The sequence below is a fragment of the Rhamphochromis longiceps genome, linkage group LG8 (genome assembly GCF_057381845.1).
Source record: "Rhamphochromis longiceps isolate RC_006_pf linkage group LG8, R_longiceps_female_GT1.1, whole genome shotgun sequence".
In the NCBI taxonomy this organism is placed as follows: Eukaryota; Metazoa; Chordata; class Actinopteri; order Cichliformes; family Cichlidae; genus Rhamphochromis; species Rhamphochromis longiceps.
The window spans coordinates 3,214,834-3,232,916 of record NC_140564.1 but is presented as its reverse complement, the minus strand read 5'-3'; the positions used below and the strand labels follow the sequence as shown (position 1 = coordinate 3,232,916).

Below are 18,083 nucleotides of genomic sequence, written 5' to 3'. Positions count from 1 at the left end.
TAACTGTTATTACTATTTGATTCCACTGTATCACATAAATACTTTTTGCTTGTCTTCTTCTATCCAAATCAGCAGAAAGTGATTAACAAAGATTCTCTTTCTGTCGATGGTGATTGCTGCTCCCAACAGTGCAGCAGAATTGGCAGGCATCATCATGTCCACTATAGCAGAAACCTCACGTCACATGCAAAGTCTCAATACACTGATGCCAGTGACGTGGGATTGGACGCAGTTATGGCTCAACAGACTGAACTTTGCCAGCTGCAGCTTGAACCAAACAGCAATAAATGACTTCACCACAGAGCAGGAGCATCTCGCTGTTGTGTTGCTGTCGCTGCTGTGGAAAAACGGTGGCATTACCTGAAAGAAGGCATTTCACTTCCCTTGTACCAAATCTTAGAAATGTGGTATTTAACCACATCCTTCTTCTGGATGGCTTTAGCTTGGCCTCAAGTATCAATGTGAGGAATCTTGATTAGATTCTTGACCAGGATATATGCTTCAGTGGTGGGGTTTCCTAGCTATCTGAGCCTCCTGCTAATCAAATGTAAAATTTGAACTATTACAAATAATGAAGAAAGAAGTCTGGGATCACATGAAGAGATAAAAGTCACTGAGACAGTTTTGTAGCCAGAGACTTTTACAGTGCTAAACCAAGCCTTATATGCCATATAGTATGAAAGAATGCAAATGCAGGCCACCATATGTCAGCGTGATACATTTGATGCTAGCTTAATTAGATTCATGTCCTTTTCACATAAGCACTGAGAGACTCTGGAGATCAAACCCAGTGTGACTGAAGACTATTCTGACAGTCTAAGCTATTCTGCAGGGATTCACCTTCAGCTTTATCAAACTGAATTTATTGACTCTGAATATATTTTTTAAAAGCCCAGTTTACTGAAACAAGCCAAGCTCAAAAAATTAAACAAGCACATCTGTTCTATTAGGACTATTTAATATTACAATTGCTAAGAAAAGAACATTCCCAGTTAAGATTCTGACTCATGCCTCGCCCTGTTCATCCTTTGAACCTGTTAAAGGTCACCTTCAAAGCATGTTCACAAGCCCCGGTGTACGCACAGTCCTGTAGACCGCTGGTAGCACTCCCACTGCTTACCTTTTGACCCACTAGGCATCCATTATTCTGTCTTTAAATGTAAACAGTTGACATCAACTGTAATAATAGATTTCTATGAATATCGCGTATATCGTAGTCCTGTTTACATAATCAAAATCTTGTGAAAGAGTTCCACCTTTACAGGAATCCAAATGAGAGTCACTGATACCGTCTACAATAACCTGAGGAGGCGTGGCATGCAGAGACATTCACAGACAGGCAAGCAGAGACAACCCCGTTCTGAGAAAACCACAAATCTATTAAAAAAATGCTGTTTATGAGCTCACAAACAGACAAAGAACTATCTTCAAATACATGAATAATAAAGAATCAGCTGAATTAAAAGGCTTGAGTGACATGGTTAACTGTACATATCTACAGAGGACTAAAGGCTGTTTAAACATCTTACATTCAGAGATTCTCACAGATGCTAATCTAAAGTGCTGAGTGAGCCTGCACATGCTCAACTTGTAAGAACCTCTCCATCATCATTACAGCTTTCCCTGCTAAAGTTCAAAAGGAGTTATTAACAACTTTTTATCACTCATTCTTCTCTAGATCACATACTCTGACCAAGAGGAAACTCATCTGTCAAGATGCTAAATCACTGAAGCTCGTGTATCTGTTAATGCGAATCGAAACTGATGTCTGAACAGTGAAAGCAGACCAGCTGGTCTCTCAGCTTGCCCAGCTCCAGTCATTGTCGGTGTCCGATGAGAACGAAATAATCGCAACTTTCAGCAGCAATAACCAACAGGTCAGGAGTTTTATGACAGCGGTGCTGGAGATGAAAGGAGAGAGATCGCTATACTTTGAAATACAAAACAACATTAAAAAAGCTGAGAACAAAAATAAATAGAAAAATGTTAAATAGTTAAATATTGTTCGACTGTAACTGTTATAATTTATGACAGTATGTTTGCACTGAAGCACCGCAGCAATTTCCTAATGTTGTAAACCTGCTCAACATTTGGCAATAAAACCCTTTCTGATTCTGATTACTATTTATCTGATTCCAAAAAATCAGATAAATATCAGCCTGACCAAATGACAACGGTAGGAAACCAATATGTGAAAGAAATGAACAACAGTGTACCGATTTTCAGTTACTTACACCTTCTTTAATACGTAGTATGACCTCTACAGCTGAGACTAATGAGTGTTTTTTGTAATTGCTGTGTTTTCCCCCATGTTAGCACATCTGTATCATGAGGAATCTGCTGTATTCAAACAGTGAAGTGTGAAATAATCCTCATTTCAACACAAATTCAGACTCAGCTCAAACTCACAGATGGCTGTCAGCTCGATGTTAAGAGGCTGCTGTACACCTGCGGTTAATAATACAAATAACATGAGTACTGTAATGTGGTAATTGTTTTTCATTCTCATTTGACAAAGAAGGAAAAACAAAAACTCAAAAATGCACTGAGGCCTCAAAATGCAGAATCTCAATCCAATGGCTGAGCTTGCCATGTCCGTACTGTATATACAGGCTACTGCCTGATACGAGTGAGGACGTTTGCATTCTTGACTGCTCTGACATTCCTGTCAACTTTTAAAAAAAATATTTTGAATTGTCTGAAATTCAGTCACAATAAAAAACTGTTTTTACTTCCAAAGTGTCAGCGCTAATACCGTCTCACCAGTCACCCAAATTTTCATGGCTTCCAGACAATATTTGCATCTAGAAATCCAATTAGCCTCTGGGCCCAGAAATGATGCAGAGAAATTTTGATGCGACCTGAAAATGTTTAATCTCGGGTGAAAAATGTTAGGGCACTAATGGCTGGCCAGCATACAGCTGGTTTGTTCGTTCTTGGTTTCAGCAGGTCAAATTCATGCAAATGATTCTGACCAAGTGCACATTAACATGTTAAAGCTAAATTCTGTTGAACACTTCACAGGAGTTCACAGCAAGTTGCATAAATGTGCTGTCGCGTCTAAATAAAGGTGTATTGGGCTCATCTCGGACGGGGACGAGTCTGCCTACAGGAGGGAGGTTGAACGTCTGGTGTCTTGGTGCAGCCACAACAACCTGGTGCTGAATGCCCAGAAGACAGTGGAGATTATTGTGGACTTCAGGAAGCACACAGCCCCACTCCCCCCCATCATCCTGACTGACACCCCCATCACCTCTGTGGACTCATTCCGCTTCCTGGGTACCACCATCACCCAGGACCTGAAGTGGGAGCCCACCATCACCTCCGTCATCAAGAAAGCCCAGCAGAGGATGTACTTCCTGAGGCAGCTGAAGAAATTCAACCTGCCAACACGGACGATGATGCAATTCTACACTGCAATCATCGAGTCCATCCTCACCTCCTCCATCACCATGTGGTACGCTGGAGCCACTATCAGGGACAAACAGAGACTGCAGCGTGTTGTGCGCTCTGCTGAGAAGGTGATTGGCTGCAGACTCCCATCTTTGCAGGACCTGTACACCTCCAGGACATTGCGGCGTGCAGCTCGGATCTCAGCTGACCCTTCTCACCCTGGACACAGTCTGTTTGACCTGCTCCCCTCAGGCAGGAGGCTCCGGTCCATTCGCACCAGAACCTCTCGCCACAAGAACAGTTTCTTCCCCTCTGCTGTTGGACACATGAACAATAACCACATGATTGTCCCCGCCACTAACACATGACCCTACGCTGTGTCACTGCATCATTTCATGTTTGGCACTGATCACCACCTGCACTCATGTATATATCTTTCTACGTAGCACTCTTAATTCTTATTCTCATGTATATATCTCATGTATATCTCATGCACATATCTTTCTTTCTACATAGCACTTTAATTCTTATTGTCTGCACTGAAGCACCGCAGCAATTTCCTAATGTTGTAAACCTCAACATCTGGCAATAAACCCATTCTGATTCTGATTCTGATTACACAAACACACGCGGGGGCGGTTTTTGATTGATAGCGAGAGAACTGTGCAGCTTTGATGGAGAGGTAACATTTATGAAACTAGGAGGGAAGTCGTTAAACTTTCATACTGAGAAACTGCATGAAAGTAAGCAAGCCTCCAGCTCATTCTGCTGCAGATTTGCTGTTGTGCGTGGGATTGTTGTCCTGGAGTATGACCCAGTTTCAACCAAGCTTTAGCTGTCAGACAGATGGCCTCACATTTGACTCTAGAATACTTTGGCAAACAGAGAGTTCACAGTCGACTCTATGACTGCAAGGTGCCCAGGGTCCTGTACTACGAAAGAGTTCAACATACCCAGGGTACAGTATCTTTCCATTAAATGGATTCACTTACCCAAACACTGCCAATCAAGTTAAGCGATCACATGAAGCTGACTGTCAATTCACTGAAGCTTTCTTCCACGTGCTCACATGAAAGGGTGGCATTGGTAGCATTTGACTAATCACAAATATGGCAGCAAAACAGCTTTTAAAAGCAGAATGGGAGGCAGAGCCTTCAGCTGTGAAACTAGCCCCCAGTTTGGATTCAGGAGACAGCCACCCTTTACTTTTAAGATTAGACTTCAAACTTTTCCTCCCTTAGTTATGCTGCAGTAGGTCTAGGTTGCTCGGGGATTCCCATGATGCTCCAAGTGTTTCTTCTTCACTCACCGTTTATTTCCCCACTCACTGTGTTTATGCAACACTCTACATTTAATGATTAATGGCTCTGGTTCTCTTCCACAGCATGTCTTTATCCTGTCTTCCTTCTCTCACCCCAAATGGTCGCAGCAGATGGCCCCGCCCCTCCCTGAGCCTGGTTCTGCTGGAGGTTTCTTCCTGTTAAAAGGGAGTTTTTCCTTCCCACTGTCACCAAGGTGCTTGCTCATAGGGGGTCATATGATTGTTGGGTTGCCTTTAAGCAACTGTTATAATTTTTGGCACAATGTTAAAAACAAAAAAAAAACCAAAAAAAAAACCTGAATTGAGTTCAATTGAAGTATGAGGGGTTTGTGCTGATATGCATCATGATGCACATCATGATCAAAGAGCTTCTCTTTAGTATCTCGTTTGGCCAAAAGACACAGTTTCAGAAGTATTGTAGTTTGCTAACACCTTTGCAAACCTGAGCCGTGCTGTCGTGTATTTTTTCAGAGAGGCTTTCTGCTGTCCACGTTCCATAAAAGCCATATTTGCTCAGTCTTTTTCTAATTGTACTGTCAGAAACTTTTAACCTTGTACAATGCTAACTCAGGCCTGTAGACTCTGACATTTGGAGTGAATTTCCTGTGGTGTCCACTCCTAGGACAGTACACACTGAGAGTAGATTGATAGTAGTGATGGCCCGCTTGAAGCTGACGCTCCGGAGCGTGTGTCGAAAAAAACAACACACTGGTTCAGAAGCACTGTGTCGAGGCTTGCTTCGTTTGGCAAAAGTCACGTGACCAGTGACGTCCGAAGCTTCATTACGCACGTAACTGCTTCGGTACCTGATTCAAACGGATATAAGGAAGTGAATCATCCACGGGATTCGTGGAGTGTGTTGATGGTGACAGAGAGCGACGAGGTGATCATTCCACTGACAGATATGGAGCCAGCGAGGAAGAGAGGACGTTCTGGCGTGTGGGAATATTTTGAGTTGATTTTGCTCAATTCATTTTATCTGCCGAAGTGAAAAACTTGAAATGTCCAAAATCATGTTTTCATAATGTAAATATCATTACAGCATATGACTTTAGGAACACTTCCATGTGAATTAAAGCTAATGAAGACTACAAAAATGTATTTGACACTATACGTACATTACATTGCTACAGTTTAGAAAATCATTTTGTTTATTGTTTTTAGGTGATAGTCTGCAGGACCCAGGAATACCTGCATATCTACCAACTTGCAGTGTAGTTCCTGCACTCCACAGCCTCTTCTGTTCCATGCAAGTGGATTTTCTCCAGGGCAGGAGAAACTATTTCTAAGAAAAGAAACAGACTCAGCCAGCGCACAGTAACACTAATCCTCTTGTTAACTGTAAATAACAAAAGGGCTACCTTACATTGATCATGTTTTTACTTTGCAAGTTCTTGATTAGGGGTGGGTTTTGATTATCGCCTTTCTGATTACAATCCATGCTAAATTGAATAAAGTGATATTGATTCATTAAAATCCCGTGTCGATTTGTAAATTAACGTTATTATGCCTGAAACGCATCTCAGGTTAAACCTCACAACATGTCGTCAAACACCATACAGTAAAACAGTAACTGGGAGCAGGTTTACGGATTCTGCATACAAACGTAAACACAGAGCGCGGACCCGACGCGTCAGAGTCAGATTTTGGTGCGTCGTCAGGTCCGCGCTGTGTTTGCCTCTTTTTTTCCCCGCTGGCTTCTGCATCTGCAGGTTTCATAACTCTCTGTTTACATCTCTAATTAAGTCTCACATGTGTCAGCTTTCTTTTAATAGATACGAAATTATGGATATATACTGTTAAATGATCAGAATTGTAATATTTCTGACTGAGGCAAAACTTTCCAGATTCCAATCAAATTGAATCGGATCCTGTATCGAATCAAAATGATTCTACAAATCAGTGACGATGCAGCCGTACTCAGCCCCCTAAGCATTTTCCCTTTCCAGTTCACAATCAATCCCACCCCTAGGTCAAAAATATGTATAGGACAATTGGCCTCATCTAATATTTTGTATGAACCTGTCCAGCTGTCCAGTGATTAAACGACAAGTAGATGGAGGCAGGACTTCACAGCAGGGGCATACTCCATAATGTGCTGTGCATTCTCATATGTATATTATATATATTGCTCACTTATTGTATTTACCAACATCAAGGAGTTATGAGCAAAGAAAGGCCACCATAGTGCATGTTTAAATAGGGAAAGTTTATTGATCAAAATGTATTACGCAAATACGCATTACATTTTTTCAGCCCCCAATCGAGAAAACAAAACCAATTACATGTTCAAAGCAACGGAACGGTGGCCCAATATCAGAGAGAACTCCACTCTTGAGTGAGCAGCGATGATTGAGCAGTCCGTTTTATTTTGCAGATTCAAGCTGCTCTTCAAAATTTTCACCACCAGATGTCACCGGAGAGGACTGTGTTGAAAAGCTTCGAGTAATGAACCGTTTTTCAATACAAGCTTCAGTGCTTCGGAAAGCTTCATTTGGCCATCACTAATTGATAGACTTTAAATTGTTTAAAAAAGGATTTATAACCCAGACTGATGGGAAGGGTCATAAAAGCCCATCAAGAATTGCTGATGTCTTTTCTTTGCTTTCACCTCTGCTGTTATAGAGATGGTCACAAATGGTGATGATCAATTAATCAATTGCATTTGATTGTCAACACCTGGATGCTTCTCTTTCTTTTAATTCTGATGGAAGCAGTAGGGGTGTACTTAATGTTTCACACACTGTGTCAACATTTTGGCCTAAGTTTTGTTAAATAAATGATAACAGGGTCTCATCGTGAGTTTAATTTTTAAGACCTGCTGAGGACAGGTTTATTTGAGCTCTTGTTACATAAAACCTACACTTGAAGAAGGTTGCTTTTTAATATGACATTACTTTTGTTTGTCTGTGCAAGGAGAACAATTTCAGTAACAAACAAAAATGCATCAACTTTGTTTGTTTTGTTTGTTTTCAAACAAGGATTAGTTTATTTATTTCACTAAATAGAACAAATCTGATCCTGCTACCAATGACCACATTACTAGCATTGTGACATGCTTATTTAGCACAGCGTGTTTAGTTGGGAATGTTATGTGCATGCTCCTTGAAGTGACAGCAATTGGAAAATTAAAAGAAAGTTTCAAGATTAAGGAGAAAAAGGAAAAAACCCATACACTGATAGGGTGATGCACTGATTTGACACTGTACCTGTCATAGATAGTCACAGATCTGCACTCTTCTTCTTGCGTCATACTACTTGTTTTAGAAGCTGTGTTCTTAACTTCCATCTGTGTTACAAAGTGTATAGTGGGTCAGCAGCGTGTGTTTAAAAACTGTTTTGCTCCACAGGGCGGTCAGCATGTCCTTACATGGGGAACTAAGCTCCCTTGATGAATTTAGGATGGTGCTTAGATGGCATAATGGGTACATTGAGTTTTATGCTAACACAAATAAGCTCAGCATCACTGCTCCTAAAAACAGTCTACACTCTTTGTGCCATTCCTTACGCTCAAATCCTCTTACAGTAGGCTACACCTCTTTCTGCTAATTTCACCCCCACTGTGGTTACAGGTACTTGTGAAATGATATTATTCACTTTCAGCAGTAACCTGAGTCCATGAAAGCAAACAGCTGAAGATGAGAAAGTGCTATGACAAACATGTTTGTTTCCTCTCACAGGGAACTCTAGTCACCATGTCACCATGTCTGTTAGTGAGCAAAACAAGAAGCAATGATGCTGTTATACAACCAGAAAGGAAATGTTAAATGTATTTCATCCTAACATATTTCCTATTGTTGCATGTGTGATGCTAGCATTATACTCTGGACATCCGTTGTAGCCATCAGCCACCTAGAACTGACATTTTGTTAACTTTGTTAGAGATTACCATTTGTGACATCTGCCACCTGTGATGGGGTCATCACTGTGTACATTCATCCACAGAACTGCACTGAGGTTTGAACAATAGATTCATTCACTCATTCCTTTGTGAGTAACACTGCTCGTCAGGTCAGAAAATGTTCTTTTACAAGCGCGTCCATGCTCACAGGTGTACACACGGGTGATCACACCCACAAACTACACCCTTTTTGGCTCCTACCTCAAAGCACACTGTGTTCTGTTGATCTTACGTGCTGCACAATAATGTTTAATATTTAGTATTTACTGTCATATTCACATAGATCATTGTGATGTTGTTTATTATGTTGCTCTTTTTTCTTCTGCTGCTTTTTTCTCTTTTTTCTTTCTCAACAGGTGACCCAGGTGATTGATAGATGTAGTTTTTGTCTGCTTATTTTGTTGGTTTTTGGGTTTTGCCCTTTATCCCCGTCCCTCTTCCCCACTGTTTTTCTTTCCCTCTTTCTTTTCCCCAATCAAGTCTGTCCCGTATTTAGCAAGTTAAAATAAAATAAACAATAAAAGGTAAAAAATAAATAAATACATAAATAAATGTTCTTGTGTGGCATCGATTACAAATAACATATGTGTTACTTAAAATGGCAGGTTATTTGTATCAAACTGATTCAAAGGTCCCTTCTGTGAATTTCTACTTTAACATGGTGCAGGGATATGTTATTTGGGGGGGGTTGCTTTGCAATGTGGTAGGATCCCCCAAGGAAAAAGGTGTATTACACACACACATGGCTCTTTGTCTGGTCCTGGGTGAGGGACCAGACAAAGAGCAATTCAAAGGACCCCTATAACTGTCAAAAGAGCAAGGGACCTGTGTACCCTGCACAAGACTGGGTTACCACGGCCCCATCCACAAAGAGCGACTGGTGCCCAGGTGCAGTCCGAAAAACCTGCCCTGGCAGACTGATTTCCGACTATCGAGGGTGGCTTTTGGGACATGGAATATCACCTCTCTGAAAGGGGACGAACCTGAACTAGCTTGGGCTCGGGAACCAGTCTCCTGGAGAGGGGATCGACGTTGTTCCAATCTGGAATTGCCTTCAGTGAGAGGCAGTGAGCAGGGTGGGCAATCCTTTATCTGCTCAGTACACTGGAGTTTCTGCCAGTGAGTGAGGGGGGTGTTTCCCTGCGCCTTCAGCTTGGGGAACAGGTCCTGACTGTTATCTGCAATTATTTGCCAAGTGACAGGTCAGAATACTCAACCTTCTTGGAGTCAGTGGTGGAGGGTGCTCAAGGGTGCTACATGTAGTGAATCCATTTTCCTACTGGGAGACTTTAATGCTCATGTAGGCAATGACAGCAAGACCTGGAGAGGCGTGATTGGGAGGAACAATCTGAAATTAAGGTGTGTTCTGTTACTGGACTTCATCCATAGTGAACACAGTCCATCAGGGCTGCCCTCTGTCACAGATTCTGGACATAGGCCAGATGGTGGGAGGCTTGTGCTTTGGTGACCTCAGAATCTCATCCCTCCTTTTTGCAGGTCATGTGGTTCTGCTGGCTTCATGAGGTAGTGATCTGCAACTCGCGTTGGAGCGGCTGAATGTGAAGCAGTGGGAAAGAGGATCTGCACTTCCAGGTCTGAGTCCATGGTCCTCAGTCGGAAAAGGGTGGGGAAAAACTAAACAAACAAAAAACACACTTAGAGTTGAATTTTGCTAATTTTGACCTAAAGCAGGAACATAATGGTCACTTTCCATTTGCATCTTTCATGCAGTTTTTATAAACTCTTTAAAGTGAGAAAATGTAATGGGACAGTGAATTCATCCTTAAGAAGCTGATTTACTTTTCCAGTGTCGCTCCTTAATCCCAGTTAAGTGGAACCAGCTAGTCCCAAACAGGTGTCGTCGTTGTCTCAACTGCAACCAGATTAAGCCATCTTCACCTTCTCCTCATTAAAATGCAAGTAGCTGGTTTCCACTCGTTCATCAGTTCCAGTATTAACTGTTCCACTTTTACTTTCTCCCTCTAATGCTGCTTCAACCCTCAGACTTTCATGCTCCAACTTAATCTTCTCAGTTTTTGCTTCCCCATCTCTAATTTCATGTGCTGATCAACAAACAGTTCTGACCTGATATCACTGGACTGCCTCCAGAGGTTTACTTAAAATTGTGAGTCCTTCAACAACACTCCTCAATTAATTCCTTTTTTCCCAGCCCCTACAAATTAACTGTCAACTAGAAGTTCATTTAAAAAATTCAAGAAAAAAACAAACAGACAAAGTGAGAAACACAATCACAGAGAAATTGGTAACACTGTCTCCTCTTGGTAACACTGTCTCCTCTTGGTAACGCTGTCTCCTCTTGGGTACACTGTCTCCTCTTGGTTACACTGTCTCCTCTTGGTAACACTGTCTCCTCTTGGTAACACTGTCTCCTCTTGGTTACGCTGTCTCCTCTTGGTAACACTGTCTCCTCTTGGTTACGCTGTCTCCTCTTGGTAACACTGTCTCCTCTTGGTTACGCTGTGTCCTCTTGGTAACGCTGTCTCCTCTTGGTAACACTGTCTCCTCTTGGTTACACTGTCTCCTCTTGGTTACACTGTCTCCTCTTGGTAACACTGTCTCCTCTTGGTTACGCTGTCTCCTCTTGGTAACACTGTCTCCTCTTGGTTACGCTGTCTCCTCTTGGTAACGCTGTGTCCTCTTGGTAACGCTGTGTCCTCTTGGTAACGCTGTGTCCTCTTGGTCTTGAACCAGGGATCTTTTAGGTGTTAACCATTACACTGGAGTAGAGAGCAGCCTAAAATACTAGCTTTTACCTACTGCTGCTTCTTTTTACATCAACACAGTGGATATCTTTATTTAAATTGACCTGTACCAGATCTCCTTTGGAATTCTGTGCTCTGGCTTCATTTACTCTCTGCAAACAAACATTTCCCTGTAACAGGGATTAAATGAACACAAACACATAGCTGCTGCCATGCTGTTTGGTTTGTGCTGACACATCATCAGTCACCAGAAACCATGTATTGATCTGCATATAAAGTGCACTTAGCAGGAGTGCTGCAGGATTAGAGGGAGGGATGCAGAGGAACATGAAAGGTAGGAATGGAGCAGGAGGAAGAAGATGAGACGTAGGGGCAGAGGGAAACAAAAGGCCTGCATGTAAATTTACAAGCCGTTATTAAGTCATGCGTACCTGAAAGAAAGCTGCTTTGCTGTTTTGAGTGTCCTAGTCACAGGAAACAGTAAAGGCGTAGAGGCAGTAGGATGAAACATTATCAAGAGGAGCAAACAGTAATTTTTCAGCAAATCCAGGGGTGATGTAGAAAAAAGGCTAGGCTAATGCTTTAAAATAAGTAAATACAAAACGCTGTCTTTGTGCAAGCATTGTACAGCAAACATGTCAAAATCCTTAAATAAGCATCAAAGCAGCCAAGATGAGAGTCAGGACATCCAGTCATAAAGTCTGAGCTAAAAAAGAATGCAGGCGTGTGCTGTGCCTTTGAGCCGAAGTGCAAAGTTTATAGAAGCAATCATATGATAACATGAGTCCTGCTAAACCTACTAAACAATGTACATTTAATTCTACACCACAACAGCAGCCACATTTGACATCATTTATCTAAGAGCTACAAATAAACAAACAAATAAATAAATCTAACCACGGGACTATTTTTTACATGTTATTACTGATAATAATATTTAATTATTCCATAAACCTCCTCAGGCACTCTAATATAAGGCTGACACTGCACACTTTGTAAGAGTACTACTTCAAACATAAATAAAAACATAAAAGTACACATAAAACAAATGAACTCATTATAACAAAGCTCACGTTATGGACTCATGAATTTCTCTTCAGTCAGTATGTTCAGGAATTACATTAAATGACGAGCTTTGGCATGAAAGCAGTGCCTCCTGCTGCAGCCATGGCTCACAGGCTACCACATGCTGAGATGGCGACTGGTGGAAGCTTGTCTGTGTAGTGACCAGGAGTCTCCACCTCCAACTCTGCTTTTGCTTTTAATTTCCTGCTACGTCTCTGGGTGCTGAAAGCAGCATTCTGAGGGAAATGCCCACAGGACATTATAACAGATCACCTTCACCTTAGTGGTTGAAACACAAGCACCCACTCCAATCATGATGATAATAAACTCGAAGTAAAATGTGCAACTTTCCCTACAATTTCCACAGAACCTGCTAAGATATAAGCTTTCTTAAAATTAGAACCACTGGCAGCGCAATTTAGACTTGACTAAACAGACGGTCGAATAAAACACCCAGTCTGGATACGTCTAAACAAGAAATTTGGTATTTTTATTATAAACATGTTATATTTGTGTAGGAGTCATTTTCAAATCTAATATTCAAATCTTATATCAGATGGATGTGGCAGAAAACACTGCCCTCGCATGTGAGCTACAACATATGATACTCTTCAATATTGTTATTTAATAGTAACACTGGTATTATATAATGTTTAACATTATATTTTAATGATAATAATAACAAAAATGTAAAATATTACAGAGTTGTTCGTGACCAGATGTGACATGTTGAAATGTTTCCGTTTGAATACTGAAGTGTGAAGACCGTATGCCACTTCAGTCCAGTTGTAATTGTCAATATAAATGCAAAGACTCGTCTTTATTTATTTTTAATCTAATCCTGTTGATTTTGAAGGAATTAAATTAGGAATAAAACTGATAGTTTTCAAGTAAAAATACATGAAAACCAAAGATTGTTTGACTTGTCATGTGACTCTGCTGCTGCCATCTTGCTGACTGACTATCAGCTTCTATAAAAACACTTGTGTTGGTTTTTGAAAGAAAAACAATAATAAAAATAACAATCAGACAAAATATTTCACTGTTGAGAAGATTTTCTACAATATTTTACCATTATGAGTTTGATATATCACAATGAGTAGTACTTAGTACTTATTTTCGTGCAATGTGATGCTGAGTGACTGTTAAACACTGGCTCTGATAAAGAAAAAAATATGAACCAGTGTCTATCACAAGCCTCCCCCATCAGCCTCCTACTAGATGCACGTATGGTAGAAATGTAAAAATCTGTGATTTAGAGAAAAGTTGACCTCGGTGACCTGACGGGTTTGACATTTGAACTTGTCTGAGCCTTTTAGCAGATGCACCTGTGGCATGAATTTCATAATCCTGCAAGTTATTCACAAACTGTCCATGTCGCCCAGCAGGGTGACAACAATATCCCATCGGCCTTTTACGGCGGAGGAGTGAAATGATATTCCAGTCAGCTATGTTAATGCATGTGTTATTACTTTCTGAGTTTTAATGGCACAAATGTGACATCCAGTAATAGCTCATCAAAATACCCTAAATGAGCTTCAAAAACTGTCATGGAAGAAGAGACTAAAAAGGCTAAACTACTGAAGTAATCCTGTAACAGTCTGCCGTTTGCAGCTCATTCTAAAACACGACGAACCTCTGATTCCTTAATATTCAGTCTTTTGACCATCACACTGTCACCCGTGAGCAGCAGCCAACATTTATGTTTTGTGTGCCACCTCGTCTGTGGCGCTTTTCTGGGATTCTGTTACATCTGACTGATGAAATAAAGAACAACAAAAGTCCCCCGCCCCAAGCAGAGGCTTGGTCTTTTTATAAACTTGGCCTTAAAAATGCTGTATTGGTTGGAGGCGTTTTTCAATGGCTCTAGAGTTAATCTAACATGTTGTCTTTTGATTGTCAGAATATCCAGAGGAAACGCACACACTGCACTTAAAAGCTTTTGGCTTTGAACCTTGGGTCTGACTCTATTCATATAATACACATTAATCTGACTGACAGAGCATATGAACATTTTTAGCCTAGAAAATCAAGCTCCACTGGATACAGGACAGACAGCGACTGCCCATCTATTCACATTTTCCTACCAAAAACTTCAACCTGTTCCAAGGGTTTTCCAGTATCAGCTCATTGCATCTTAGTACTACTGCAGTCATCAGCAATATGATGGCAACATTATGTCAGCGACAATTCCCAAAACAAGCAAAACAGATCTGCCAACGCTGGAATAATCTCAGTCCAGGCCAGAAATGCCGCACGCAGACTAAAACTGCACATTAACACGAATGCATATTAATTAAGATGTTGTGTGCAGGTATATCAGACCATCTGTTCCCTTCAAGAAGAAAGAAAATACTCTGAGCTCACGCGATCATTCACGTGCAACTTTTTGTAAAGCAACACCTCCTCTCACGTAGACCTCCGGATGACTGACTGATTTCACCGCATGAGCCTTCCAAAGAGGGACGTCCAGTCCTGCTGGAACGAAGTGCAGCAGATGTTGCAGGCTTCATGCTGCCAGTCTGCACCGCACTGCGCCCCGCATCCACCCAATACACAACACCAGCGCCGCCGCGCAGACTGCAAGCTGCTCAGCTCCTTTTTATGAACAACGACAGCACCACCACACACCGTTCTCCACCTCTCATCTGCTTGTCCTGTCTTTCTGTTAGTGCGTTTTCACGCCTCCTCCACCCCTGATCTCCTGTCAGCATGATGCGGACTCCCTGACCAGTGACTTCAATGTGGAGGAGCTGTCATCCCTTAATGCGGTAAACTCCCAGCCCGCATCACAACACGCACGCACGCACACTCACAGAGCCGAGCAGAAAGACGCAGTGAACTCTCACTGCAGCGCCGGTATTTTGCTCCAGAAGCAGCAGAGAGACACTTACAGTACGCAAGAACTGGATTTCATCCTCGCCTTCTCCTCCTTCAGCCATGGTTAGTGTTCACACGGTGAGGCTCGTACAGCGTCTGTGTGCCGAGGCTGGCTGTGCTTGTGTGCGAGTGTGTGTGTTGTGTGAGCAGAGAAAGGCAACGCATAGATGAACTCCTCTTTCATTGGATGGCTCACGCTCGTCGGGGGCGGAGCTGCACAGGAGCGTGTATGTGTGTAGTGTGCGTGCTCGAACGCTACGTTGGTCGGGTTACTCCCTCTGCTGGCCACTGTGGTCCCTGCCAGCAGAGAGCATTTCCACTAAACCGGGAGTGAGGAACTCCAGGCCTCAAGGGCCAGTATCCTGCAGGTTTTGGATCACACCCTGGGTCAGCAGACCTGAATCAAATGATTCGTTCAGTTCCCGGCCTCTGGAGAACTTCAAGACATGTTGAGGACATAATTTAGCCATTTCAATCAGTTATGCTGGATCAAGGACTAAAACCTGTAGGACACCGGCCCTTGAGCCCTGGAGTTCCTCCACCTGTGGACTAAACAAAGTCACAGTCATCAGTCTGGGTTGTGTATGTTTGTGTATGTTGATGACATGTATATTTCAGTTTATCTCATAGTGACAGTAAATGATGATGCTTCAGTCAAAACTGTTATATAATAAGAAAAACTTCAGCGAGCTATGTTCCTACCATCACCTATAGTCACGAGCTGTGGGTAGTGACCGAAAGAACGAGATCGCGGATAAAAACGACAGAAATGAGCTTCCTCCGAAGGGTGGCTGGCCTCTCCCTTAGAGATAGGGCAGGGACGCCGGAGATCCGGGGTAGAGCCGCTGCTCCTCCACATCGAAAGGAGCCAGCTGAGGTGGTTCGGGCATCTGACAAGGATGCATCCTGGGCGCCTCCTGGGTGAGGTGTTCTGGGCATGTCCCACTGGGAGGAGGCCCCGGGGCAGACCCAGGACACGCTGGAGAGATTATATCTCTCGGCTGGCCTGGGAACGCCTTGGTGCTCCTACGAACAACCTGGAGGAGGTGGCTGGGGAGAGGGCGGTCTGGGCTTCTCTGCTTAGGCTGCTGCCCCCGCGACCCAGCCCCGGATAAACAGAAGAAGATGGATGCATGTTTAAACAGCTTGGCTATATCAATGACTATTTAGTGTCAACTTCTTAACCATCTTTTAAAGTCAAATATGACAAATACAAATTTTGTAAATAAAAAGAATTTGACCTCCTGTATTTCTGCATCATTTACGTTGACTATAGAATCGAGTAGCCCCTGTTTTCACAAAGAAACTTGAATGGTTTTGTCTTTCCTTCTGGAGGTATGTGGCTGTGGCTTACCTTCCTGCATCTTCATGATGTTCCTGTTGTCCTCTGGGATACCCAGGTACTTGTAGCTGTCCTGTATGTCTGCAATTCTGCATCCTTCAGTCCAGATCACCTTCCCTCTTGTTGCAGCCATTTGGCCACACTTCTCCTGTCAATTACATCCTGAGGTCATTGCTGCAGATGAGTCGGTGTTTCGCTCACCCTTAACATACAACCTGACGTCATCCACCCTGGCTCAGGATCACTCCACTCGTGAACCACTTTCAGTGATGTGTCAGCTTAGGGGATTGAGGTGTATGCAGAACAGCAGTGGGAACAGCCCATCACCCTTATATATTCCACACTCCATGAGAACTTGTGCTGTCTTCCAGGGTCCCACTGAGTTGTTAATGAAGGTAATTAATGTGCCATACGTCTTGAATTGTACCAAGCACTCCACTCCATCCCCTGCCCTAATTTATACACGTCAATTGTCATATGCATCAACATCTTTTTGGACCTCATATTGACAGTTCCAGTGAAAAACTAGCAAATTAAGAGATTTGCAGTCTGTTTATCTGAAATAAAAACAGCAATCAAGTAAAAAGTGCTTGTCAGTCAATTACCCAATTATTTAGAGCTTCTGAAAATGTGAGACTATTTATAAAACTAGCTTTAATACCTAAAAAAGTTGATACAATGCTTTGGTTAAACCTCTTGATTTAAAGCTGAAAATCTGTATGTTAGTCACAAATTTATTTTTTAAAGTTTATTCTGCAGTGGTGGTGCACATGGCAAACACAGTGCAAATACTCATCGACCTAAGTGTACAAAAGTATCGATTTGTACATTTTGCTGTACACTGTTTCCTGTGTACTAAAGTAGACATAAGTGAACATCATTATCATTTGTCATCTATAAATAAATCAGTTCATGCAATTAAAAAGTTCAGTTGGTCTTCAGTTAGACAAGCGTGTTCAGGTGTGCTCCAAATGATTGTTACTGGGCGAAAATATTTGCTTTACAGTGAAATTAGTGTTTAAAGTGAAGCTTAGCTTTCTTTGTACGGTTTAAGCTCTAAAAACACTGGAGCCCACATCATCTATGGAGTTGCCTCAGCAGATGATCTGCTTCCATCTTACACTGTCCACATTTTAAATGAAATTATTATTATTGTGCCACATGCATCACTCTGCATGCTGTGTGGACCTGTGAAAGTCAAAGGAACAAGGTGTTGAGGACTCAGTGAGGAGCCACAGAAGAGACCCCGTCTCTGTTAACTGTACTGTCAAGAAACGTCCGAGGCTGCAGCTTGGGAACAACAATTCTACTCTGGAATCATGGGAGGCATTTGATCTCATTCAGTTCAGTACAATTCCAATCAGTTGTATGTAAACGGGGACAGTTCACAACAACTGTCATCTTGAGGGTGATATAGGGGGAAACTGTACAGGAAAGACACTATAAAAAGAAGGAACC

General features: G+C 42.1%; 1 protein-coding gene and 1 long non-coding RNA gene across 2 annotated transcripts in view; one reads left to right on the top strand and one right to left on the bottom strand.

The window, feature by feature from the left end:
* Positions 1 to 6,225, top strand: part of LOC146662905 (uncharacterized) — a 413,626-nt gene extending 407,401 nt beyond the window's left edge. Inside the window, exon 3 of the long non-coding RNA XR_014912958.1 lies at positions 5,879 to 6,225. This is a non-coding gene — a long non-coding RNA (uncharacterized LOC146662905). The remainder of the gene's footprint in view (positions 1 to 5,878) is intronic.
* LOC146662904 (ryanodine receptor 2-like) overlaps positions 1 to 15,407 on the bottom strand; it is a 317,890-nt gene extending 302,483 nt beyond the window's left edge. The window contains exon 1 of the mRNA XM_085415489.1: positions 15,298 to 15,407. Coding sequence (XP_085271615.1) covers positions 15,298 to 15,345 — 48 coding nt within the window. The 5' untranslated portion in view covers positions 15,346 to 15,407. The remainder of the gene's footprint in view (positions 1 to 15,297) is intronic.
* Between the last annotated feature and the right edge of the window lie 2,676 nt (positions 15,408 to 18,083).